General features: G+C 60.1%; 4 protein-coding genes across 4 annotated transcripts; 2 read left to right on the forward strand and 2 right to left on the reverse strand.

Moving 5' to 3' along the window:
• The first annotated feature begins 24 nt into the window (after window positions 1-24).
• On the forward strand, window positions 25-3,114 carry BDZ90DRAFT_231922 (hypothetical protein). Its single transcript, XM_025506055.1, has one exon. It carries the CDS (start codon window positions 204-206, stop codon window positions 3,033-3,035), a length of 2,832 nt encoding a protein of 943 aa, XP_025362775.1. The 5' UTR covers window positions 25-203; the 3' UTR covers window positions 3,036-3,114.
• A 798-nt stretch (window positions 3,115-3,912) lies between these two features.
• BDZ90DRAFT_226891 (hypothetical protein) lies at window positions 3,913-5,307 on the reverse strand (the record flags this gene model as incomplete). Its single annotated transcript, XM_025504727.1, has 3 exons — window positions 3,913-4,437; window positions 4,549-4,749; window positions 4,771-5,307. The coding sequence occupies 3 exons, from the start codon at window positions 5,305-5,307 to the stop codon at window positions 3,913-3,915; spliced, it is 1,263 nt and encodes a 420-aa protein (XP_025362776.1).
• Window positions 5,308-7,118: 1,811 nt separating this feature from the next.
• Window positions 7,119-8,360, reverse strand: BDZ90DRAFT_264574 (putative 60S ribosomal protein L32; the record flags this gene model as incomplete). Its single annotated transcript, XM_025508641.1, has 3 exons — window positions 7,119-7,436; window positions 7,725-7,796; window positions 8,116-8,360. The coding sequence occupies 3 exons, from the start codon at window positions 8,358-8,360 to the stop codon at window positions 7,373-7,375; spliced, it is 381 nt and encodes a 126-aa protein (XP_025362777.1). The 3' UTR covers window positions 7,119-7,372.
• Window positions 8,361-8,928: 568 nt separating this feature from the next.
• Window positions 8,929-10,191, forward strand: BDZ90DRAFT_231925 (ribosomal protein L13). The gene is made up of 3 exons (XM_025506056.1): window positions 8,929-8,960; window positions 9,406-9,537; window positions 9,612-10,191. The coding sequence occupies exons 1-3, from the start codon at window positions 8,937-8,939 to the stop codon at window positions 10,065-10,067; spliced, it is 612 nt and encodes a 203-aa protein (XP_025362778.1). The 5' UTR covers window positions 8,929-8,936; the 3' UTR covers window positions 10,068-10,191.
• Window positions 10,192-10,307: the final 116 nt, after the last annotated feature.

Here is a 10,307-nt window from a genome sequence, read left to right on the forward strand (position 1 = left end):
CGCCCGCGCTCGCGCCACTCAACGCCCAGTCACTCACTCGCTCACTCACTCACAGCCGCCTCCGCCTCCGCTTCAACCAGGGCGAGACGGACGGAAAGGGCTCGCGACGTTGGACGGACGGACGGGCGACACACTGAGCATCCAATCCACAATTACCAACACCACCTGCCTGCCGTCGTTGGGTGGTAGCTCTACGGCCCGCCATGGCAGCCCCGAATCAGGCAAACAAGCATGCCTTCCTGTCCATGGCCCCGCCGCCAAACTACGTCGCCGGCTTGGGGCGAGGCGCATCAGGCTTCACCACTCGCTCCGACATTGGCCCAGCTCGACAGCAGAGGCCCGACGACAAGGGCAAGGCAAGGGCCGATGGTGAAGACGGCGATGGCGATGATGAAGGTGGAGCCGGCGGTGGTGAAGAGGGGCAATTTGACGACCGCGATCCAGAGAATGAGACGGGCTTGTTCGCGGGCGGCGTCTACGAGAAGGATGATGAGGAGGCGGATCGCATCTGGGAGGCAGTAGACAACAAGATGGACGAGAGGCGAAGAGACAAGCGCGAGGCGAAAGAGAGGGAAGAGATGGAAAAGCTGCGTGCAGAGAGACCAAAGATTCAAGCTCAATTCGCAGATCTGAAGCGCGGATTGGGCGCCATCTCGCAGGACGAGTGGGCTGCGCTGCCCGAACCAGGCAACTTGACGGGCAAGAAGAGGAAGAAGGCAGAGAAGCGCGAGGCCAGAGAGACTGGCAGAAGCTACGTCGTACCAGATAGTGTCTTGCTGGGGGCCAGAGACCAGAACGCGACCGTCTCAGAGGATCAGACGGAGCAGGGAACAACAACGAGCCTCACCGAGATCGGAGAAGCACGCAACAAGGTCTTCTCCCATAACCTCGATCAAGCGGGGACTAAGACCTCGCTAGGTGGTACGGCATCTACCATCGATCCACAAGGCTACCTCACCTCCCTCTCCTCATTGCCGACGCAATCCACTGCAGAAATCGGCGACATCAAGCGCGCTCGTTCCCTCTACGACTCGCTCATCAAGACGAATCCCTCGCATGCACCCGGCTGGATCTCAGCAGCCCGTCTGGAGGAGAGAGCTGGCAAGATGGTCACAGCCCGCAAAATCATCGCCCAAGGCTGCGAGCATTGCGCCAAGAGCGAGGACATTTGGCTGGAGAACGCGCGCCTGAATGGGCGAGACAACGGCAAAGTAGTGCTAGCTCAAGCTACGCAAGCGCTGCGCGGACAGAGCGTCAAGATCTGGCTAGCGGCTATGGATCTCGAGACGGATCCGGAGAGCAAGAAGCGGGTGTTGCGCAAGAGTCTGGAGTTCCTGCCCACGAGCGTGACGTTGTGGAAGAAGCTGGTCAGCCTGGAGTCAGATCCAGGGGCAGCCCGCGTCCTCCTTTCGGGCGCAGTTGGTGCCATTCCCTCTTCGGAGTCCCTCTGGCTTGCTCTTGCTCGCATCTCGACGCCGGACGAGGCCAAGCAAGTCCTCAACGAAGCACGCCGCAACATACCCACGTCACACGCAGTCTGGATCGCGGGTGCTCGCCTCACCGAGCAGACTAGCGAGGCAGCCACCGATGCGACGCAGAAGCAGCTCGACGGGCGTCTGGCGATGGCGGTGCGCTCTCTGACGAAAGCGGGGGCAGTCCTCTCGCGCGATCAATGGATGGAGGAAGCTCTACGCACTGAGTCGGAAGGCAGTCCGATGACAGCCACGGCCATCATCAATGCGACGCTCGACATAGGCATGGACGACGACGAGGAGCGTCGCATCGTCTGGGTTCAGGACGCAGAAGCGGCCAAGGAGCGAGGCAACATCGCCGTGGCCCGCGCAATTGTCGCCTACACGCTGCGTCTCTTTCCTGACCGAGGCAGCGTCTGGCGCTTCGCCGTTGACCTCGAAAAGGAGCTCGCTGCCGCAGAAGGAGGGGACATTTCGTCACTCGAGGCATTGCTGGAGCGCGCCGTCTCTGCCGTACCGAAGAACGAGACTCTCTGGCTCATCTACGCCAAGTCCAAGTGGGAGCGAGGAGACGTTCCCGGTGCAAGACAGATCCTCATTCGAGCATTCCAGCGCAATTTGGGGTCGGAGGACATCTCCCTCGCGGCTGCGAAGCTCGAGTTTGAGAATGGAGAGAAGAATGCGGCACGATCACTGCTGGAGCGAGCAAGGGGGGAGGTGGGGTCAGCCCGCGTCTGGATCAAGAGCGCGGTCTTCGAGCGCGATGAGGGGCAGCATACGCGTGCGCTGGAAATCGTCGTTGAGGGGCTGGCAAAGCACGATGGCGAACCCAAGCTCTGGCTCATGCGCGCGCAGCTTCTACAACATCCAAGCGTCAACGCCGACCCTGCCGCAGGGGTACGAGCAGCGCGCGACGCCCTCACAAAGGCGGTCAAATCCTGCCCACACAACGTCGACGTCTGGCTCGCCTCATCCCGACTTGAGGAGTCCGCCAACCTCACTATGCGCGCCCGTGCTGTCCTCGAGAAGGCTCGTCTATCCAACCCACGTAACGACTCCCTCTGGCTGGAATCCGCCCGCATAGAGGACCGATCCGGCAACGCTGCAGAGTATCGTCGTCTCCTCTCTCGTGGCCTGCAGGAATGTCCGGCAAGTGGCAAGCTGTGGGCTGAGAGCATCTTTGCTGAGCCTCGCCCAACACGCAAGACGCGCAGTGCTGATGCGCTCAAGAAGACGGGCGACGATGCGCGCGTTCTCTGTGCGGTAGCGCAGCTGTTTTGGGTAGAGGGGAAGTACGAGAAAGCCAGGCAGTGGTTCGAGCGTAGCGTGCGGGCGGATGTCGCGTGGGGAGATGGTTATGCTTGGTGGCTGAAGTTTGAAAAGGAGCAGAGTGACAGTAGCGAGGAGAAGAGACAGCAGATCGTGGAGGCTGCCTCGCGTAATGAAGCCAAGTACGGCGAGGTATTCCAGCAGGTGAACAAGAGCGAGGGGAGGCAGCGGGAGAAGTGGGGGATGGAGAAAGTGCTGGATGTCACCGCGCAGAAGCTCGTGCTCAAGAAGTGAGGGCTGCGAGCTGCCGAGTCTCGATTCTCAATCTGTATCATCATTGTAATGCCAACAGCGTCGACTCATCGTATGATGCCACACCACAAGCTCGGCCCAGTCATCGTCCCTCATGCTCCCCGTCGCGGCGTGACTCAGCGAGACACGCCCACGCTTTGTTTCGACCGGGAGGCTGGAAAGTAGGCCCAGCACAGAACTTCTTCGGGCGGTGCTACAAGAGCAAAAACATGTTTGATTGCCGTAGCAGCCTACTTTTCTGGTCTAGCGTGTCATCCTTTGTGCAGAGGCCATGCTACAGTATCTTCTCTGTATCGTCAAAAGGTCTTCTTTCGCCGAGCTGGGTCCAGGATCGATGGTCTTGAGATTCCGCTTCACGTCTTGGTCCAAGCCGTGCAGCTGCTGGAAATCCCATGGCCTCTCTCTGAACTTGGCAGTCCCTTAGGCGAGTGCTGCGAGTCTCGAGCACATTCTGAGCGAGGTCCTGACCATCGGTCGAGTAAAAGGGAGACACTGGATAATCCGAGACGAATCGTGTCAGAGGCGTGGGGGTGACGGAGTCGATTGCAGCTCATGAAGTCACGAGAGTGGACTGAGATAGCCATTGCCTTTCTCCTAGCGCCGCGTGCTTGGACAGCCAGGCTACGTGTATGAATCAAGGGGAGAGAGCGAAAGAAGAGAGGCAGGAGGCGTGGATGCTCATCATCGGGTAGGCGTAGAGGTCTGGACGGAGCTTTGTACCACTCTTAAGGCGGTAGCGTTCCACTTCTGCGACTCTTATCTCGGGGTCATTTAAGTCTCGCGTACGAGGTTCAGCGAAGTTTGACGACGGGTGTCGAGAAATGGCTGTCGAGGCGGTATGAGGCGAGATATGGGTTTCTCACCAGTCTATACCGATCTTGACGCCCAGAGCGAGCACCTTCGTGGTGTATCCGAGCGCGATCGCTCGAAATTGGCAGGCTCCGTCGCCCTCAACCTCCATCGTCGTTACGAGGTCATCGCCCGGAGCCGCCCCTATCCCAGAACCCACACACCTCGATGTCATCTCCCTCCTACGCCGAGGAGTCTGCCTCATGAGTGCAGCAGGAGGGGGCCGCAGGAGAGCAACGATCAAAGAGGGCTCCAAGCGAATGTCGCCTTGCTGCAGCGCCAGTGAGCTTGGGTGCCCCTCTGTCGATGTAGGCGAAAACGCATCCGCCTCCTGATCGTCCTCTTCTTCCACCTCTGCCCCAAACTCATCTCCCTCGCCTCCGCTGTCTTCTCCCCCCTCGTCCTCTGCCTCCAGCGCAGCCCAGTCCACCTCTCCACCCAGCCAGTCCTCGTAGGGCAGCTTGGTGCCCAGCGCAAGAGCTTCCTGCCCCATCCTCTCCACCACCTCCACGTCCTGGCGCTCCAATTGCGAGGCCTAGCCCTCGTCGTGGTTCTTGTTCCCGCTTAGACGATTCCACGCCCACTGGATACCCCTCAGATTGTCGGGGAAGTATCCACGGCGATTGTCTATGCGGTCGAACGATACCATTGGCATCGGAACCACGCAGCCGTCCTCGCACATGAACAGGCCCGGCCCCACGCGACGAGACTTGAGGAGCTGGTATAGGTCCATCACGGTGATGGCAAAGTCCAGCCCACGCTTCGCCGCTCCCTGCCTGAGCGACCTCCAGCGCGTCTCCGACAGCTTGAGCATCATGCCGTGCTCGTGAGCGTTGATGGGCGGCGTCTAGATGGGCGGCAGGGGCACGCGGATCGTCCTTCCTGCCGAGTTGATCGAGGGAACGAAGAGGGCGCTGCGGTCTTGACGCCGCCACGAGAGATCGAAGCGCGAGACGAGCCGGCGAGCGACGGGCAGGGGGTACTCGGCCTTGATGATGTTGCATGCCACGCCGAGGACGTGGCAATTCTCAGAGCCGTAGTCGCGGCCAGGGACGATGCGGTCGGGAGATGCGTTGTGGGGCTCAAGAGCCCAGCATTCCTCTTGGTACTTTGTATTGAGTACCGTGCCGATGATGCAGTCTCCTGGGTATGCCACCCTGTTTGCCGGGTCCTCCGCTGTCCCTCCCACTGCGCCATCCAGCATGACTGAGTCGTCCGCCGCGCCGTTGTCCGACGAGGCGCTCGAAGCGCCATCGTCGTCGCCAGTTCCCGCCTCGTCGTCACAGCTTGAAGACCGTCTATTAACTTGTGAGCGTCGCTGGTGGTTCGGATGCTGGGCCTCAAACGACGGTACCAGGCTCCTCGTCCTCATTTTGCACCACGAGAGCTTGGTGCACTCGGGCATGGGCTAGCTCTACGTTGGCGCGGCAAAAAGCACGGTATTGATTTCTCGCTGCCGGATTTCTTGCCGTCTCAGTCTCTGCAAAAGCCCTGACAGGACCGACGCCTGTATTCCTGTGCTCGTTGTATGCCAGGTACGGGAGATCCAGGGTCCATGGCGAGGGAACGAAGGGGATCTGATGAGGCTCGAGGAGGAGGGTATCGCTGGGCAGCTCGGCCAGGAAGCGATTGAACCAGTTGAGCCAGCCCATGATGACGACAAATTTGTCCTTGGCCTCGTGCTGCTTGGAAATCCAGCTCGAGCCAGATGCGAGAGAGGAGGAGGGGAGCTACGATGTTGCGGCAGCGTCACCTTCGTCTCCATCATCGTCTGCCATTGCCCAGGAGCGGATCGTGATCATCGGCGGAGGAGGAGGACTGGCCAAGGACGAGCCTCGTTTGCTTCGGCGACTCTGAAGCTACGGGTCGTAGTCATTGTCGTGAGTAGATGGCAGCGTCGTATCTCAGCTCCTTGATGCCGCTCAGCGCCAGTGGATCTTCCATGACCTTATGAGCGCCACTGGATTGGACGCTAGCCTTGAAGCGACGGTGGCGCCGTCCCAAGGCTCTGTGGTTGTTGGTTCTCCCTTGCTGTTTGAACGAGAAAGGGTCCACCCCCGCGACGAGGACGCCACCACAGAAGGGGGCAAAGTGAGGTGGTCAGGTGGTGATGATGCACCGTGGCCTGCACCATGTCTGGTAGCGAGCGGTAAAGAAGGAGGAAGATAGAGGTGAGCGCGAGGAGCATGATGATCAATGGTTGCCACGAAGGGGCTGCGCACCTATGGTCAGGCTTGGGGTAAATCCTTTGCACACGACTTGGGTGATGACCGGTACGAGCAGGCCTGCCTGGTCGGTGTTGACCTCCTCCGCGAGGTTGATGAATGATGAGATGAGATGTGGCTGGCGTTCTTGACGAGGAGGCCTGGTGTTGAAGTCGGATAGTGCTCGACGAGTGGTGGCCAAGAATCAACGGGTGGGCGGATGCTGGCCGGCGAGGGCCAGTGGTGTTAGTAGTAGAAGGTAACGGTAGCGGCGGGCAGTGGTGGACGAGGATGAAGATGGGCTGCTGGCAGCTGAGGCACGACGTTGAACTGAGCGAGGCTCGTCTTGGTGCGCGAGGCTAAAGGTGGGTGCGGCGGGTCTGGGGGCGCTCAAGGTGGAAGGGGGAGCTGCTGTTAAGAGGGGATGGAGAGAAAGCAAGAAGTGGGCGAAGCGGCGAGGCTCTCTTATAGCCCACTCGCTGACCTTGTCTCTGCTGAGCAGTGGTTCCACGTCGCACCTCATCGGCTCATTATCCACCCGCTCCTTTGCACCTCGTTCGCTGCCGACCTCGAGGTGGGAGTGGGCTGAACGCGAAGCTGAATGCCGCCTGCCCACCTCCGTCCACTGTGTGCGGGGCGTCACGTCGCACTGTCCTGCCGCTGATGATGAGCTGGTGCACAGCCCAGCTCGTAATGTTGCGAGTGGTAGGAAAGGGTGAGCCGCCGCGATTCTTGGGGCCAAAGGGTCGGCTATCTGTGACGGTAGCGGGAGCGGCAACGCGGTGGGGCGGCCGCTCGCTCGTTGACGTAAGGCAAGGTGGACGGGGGATGAGTAGCAAAACGAGCGAGATACGGGTGCGAGAGCGAACACGATGAGCGACGACGAGTACCGATCTCAGGCGGTAAGCCAAATCGCGCAGCAAATGCCTGCCTCGTCGGGCAGCCAAGGCTGTATCGTAGCGTTGAAGCCGTCGCTCGTTGTAGCCAACGGAGACCAATCGTAGTGGAAGGGCCGGCTGGAGAATGGTGAATGTAGCAGCGCAAGGGTCACAGAGCAAAGTGAAACATCATCAGCTCTCCAGTCTCGTTGGGAGGGTTGCCCGTCACACATCACACCGCTTCGCCCACTCCTTCGCTCGCCGGCGTCGTTGCGATCTGGATGTCAAGTGAAATTGTACAATTTCTCAGCCCGCCGCTTGACCCATCAATGAAGCGTAGCGCACAGGTGGTAGAGAGAAACATGAGGACCGTAGTGAGGCTGCCCGCTTAGGCCTCGACGGCACGGACGCGAGCCTCAGCGTTGGTGACCTTGACGCCGAGAACCTTGGCCCTGTGAGCGCGAAGGACGGAATGGAGAGGCGATCAGCGATGATGCTCGATGTGGACGGTGGAAGACGAGTGTAAGGAGAGTCCTGAAGCCTGCCCTGCTTCCCTCTCCCTGGTCCCTGCTGCGATTGTCCAGCAGCCAGGGAGCAGTACGCCGTGAAGTGTTGGTCTGCTCGAGTCATGAAGCAACGCTGTTCCCTTGCTATCCCGCTCTTCCTCTGTCACCTTCTCGCGCACGCCCTGCATGAATATCTCGCATTGCCTTCTTCCATCTGGGGTTGCGGATACTCACTTCTCGAGGATAGCGATGCGCTTCTTCGAAGAGACGTTGGAGGCGATCTCAGCGGCGAAGGTGTTGTTGTGCCTGTGAGTGAGGAGAAAGAGGGGGGTCAAGGGTCAATTCTCCTGTCGTAGAACATTGGATGCAGAATCGAAGACGACCCAACCCTCCAGCAGTCCTTCGCCTGTCCATCGTCTCCACCCGTCAAGCTCTGCCGGCCCCTTCAAGTCTGCAGAGGATGACGACAATCTCGATACAAGCTCGGTGCTGCTGATCTCTACGAGTTGCACGTAGAGCCTATCGAGCTGTCTCCTCCATCTCAACGCAACCTCCTTCCTTCAAATGAGCTGTCTCATCCCATCCCCCTCCCCTCGACCCTCGCATCTCTGGCTCGAATACCCACATGAGGAGCATGTCGACATCCCTCGGGTTGGAGACGACGAAACGACGGAGTCCGTTGGGCATCATGTGGCGAGTCTTCTTGTTTGAACCGTAGCCAATGGAGCACATGGGAGTCCTCGAGCGGAAACGACGACGGACGGCCGAGTCGATACCGCGAGGCTTCCTCCAGCTCTCTCCGACACGCTTGTAGCGGTCAGAGTGGTGGCGCTTGAACTTCTGCGTGCGCTTCTTGACGATGGTGACCATTGTTGATGAGGAAGGGGGGGTTGGGGGTTGGTGGTGGTGAGAAGCTGCGATTCGAGGCTGGCCGTCGAAGTCGTCGAGCGAGTCGAGTTTGCCTTGAGCGACGAGCCTGAGCTTGCTTGAGTGCTCTCGTGGCTCCCGCTCGTCCGCCCTGCCAAATTCTCGGCCGCGCCGTTCCGAGACGATTGCGGCGCAGCGACATCGTCGGGCTGAGGCAAACCGGAGGTCAACCCGGCCGAGCCTCTCGCCCTCTTTCGAACGGGGCGGGCTTGGACGAGACGAGTGAGGGAGCGAGGCCAGGGCCAGAGCCACAGAGTGAGTGGGAGGCAGCGGCAGCGGCGGACGACGACTGTGAGCGAGAACCTCGAATTCTTCGTCCTATCCTCTCATCCATCCTCGTCGCAAGGACTTCCTCAAGAGGTGCGTTCGCGCTGCGGGAGACACAGGTAGACTTTGCGCGAGTACTAACATCTTGCCTTTCTTGCCATTCTGATTCGACCCTCCTTGGACCTTCTCGGACCTCTTCTTCCTCGTCTCTCGCTGCACCTCTGCGTCTCTCTTCAACGTTGACAGACAACCATGGTCCAGCAATCCACCCCCATCGTGAGCATCAGTGCAGAGCAGCACGATCGAAGGAAGACAGCGTGGGACTACAGAGAGGGGGCATGGGAGAAAGGGAGGAGAGAAGTCGAGGGGCGAGAGGGATTGGGCTCGAAGGGCGTCATATACCCCCGAAACAATCGCTACTTTGATGGTCATGGCAGTCGAGGTCTAGCTGGCGGCTGCGCAGAGCACCATGAGCGCACAGCATTCGGTGCTGGTCATTGCGTCTGCTGGCAACGTCGCCCTGCTCAGTCGAGGACAAGGCGGGCGCCATTCGATGCAGCAGGATGGTTGCGTGAGGAGGGTAGTGTCACCAGGAGAGGCAGAGAGAGGCAGAGAATGAAGGCGAAACTGGGCATCTCTCCTTGCGCTCGACAGCTTTCAACATCACTCCGCTCTCGAGTTCAGTCAGGCTGATCTTTTGCCCCCATCCACCCCCTCACAGCTCGTCGACGGCAAGGGTCACCTCCTCGGTCGTCTGGCCTCGATCCTGGCCAAGGAGATCCTCTCCGGCCAGAAGGTCACCGTCGTCCGTTGCGAGGAGATCAACGTCTCGGGCTCCTTCTTCCGCAACAAGGTGAGCGATGGGCGCGAAGATTCTACTGCGATCGACTTACTCACACCTCGTCACCCCTCACCCCACACCCGCAGCTGAAGATGCACGCCTACCTTCACAAGCGTCACGTCGTCAAGCCGAGCCGCAGCGGTCCCTTCCACTTCCGCGCCCCCTCGCGCGTCCTCTACAAGGCTATCCGCGGCATGGTCCCCCACAAGACTGCCCGCGGTGCCGCCGCCCTTGAGCGCCTGAAGCTCTACGAGGGCGTGCCTCCCCCGTATGACCGCAAGAAGAAGATGGTCATCCCCGCTGCTCTCCGTGTGCTCCGTCTCAAGCCTGGCCGCAAGTACGCCACGCTCAAGCGCATCTCGCACGAGGTCGGATGGAACCACCAGGCTACCGTTGACAAGCTCGAGGAGAAGAGGAAGATCAAGGCGCAGGCCTACAACGAGCGTCGCGTCGCTTCGATCAAGAAGCGTGCCAACGCTACCAGCTCGGCAGGGTCGGCCGTTGCGCCCCTCAACGAGAAGCTGGCCGTCTACGGTCTCTAAGCGGGCGTACCAGCGCCGGCTCTGCTTCTTGGGTCGTTGATGTTCATTGCGCTTCGGTCTTCATCTCTACACCCCCATGTACTTTCTTGACACCCCATGAGGGGCGGGGCCACACCCTTCCTCTCACCATCTGACCTGCAATGACCACGACGAGGTTCTCTAGCGTTGAGTGTGTGACTGTGGCCGATGTGTGATCGTCTCGTCGACGCTGACCACGTGGTGCTGTCTTCAAGCTCGGCC

This window comes from Jaminaea rosea, assembly GCF_003144245.1.
Source record: "Jaminaea rosea strain MCA 5214 unplaced genomic scaffold BDZ90scaffold_5, whole genome shotgun sequence".
In the NCBI taxonomy this organism is placed as follows: Eukaryota; Fungi; Basidiomycota; class Exobasidiomycetes; order Microstromatales; genus Jaminaea; species Jaminaea rosea.

What these genes read in the sequence shown, in the direction of transcription:
- BDZ90DRAFT_231925 (XM_025506056.1), top strand. Translation starts at nt 8,937, where the DNA reads ATGGTCCAGCAATCCACCCCCATC. An exon ending in TCCAGCAATCCACCCCCATC is followed by an intron (nt 8,961 to 9,405) that starts GTGAGCATCAGT and finishes ACCCCCTCACAG; the next exon opens with CTCGTCGACGGCAAGGGTCA. An exon ending in GCTCCTTCTTCCGCAACAAG is followed by an intron (nt 9,538 to 9,611) that starts GTGAGCGATGGG and finishes CCACACCCGCAG; the next exon opens with CTGAAGATGCACGCCTACCT.
- BDZ90DRAFT_231922 (XM_025506055.1), top strand. Translation starts at nt 204, where the DNA reads ATGGCAGCCCCGAATCAGGCAAACAAGCATGCCTTCCTGTCCATGGCC.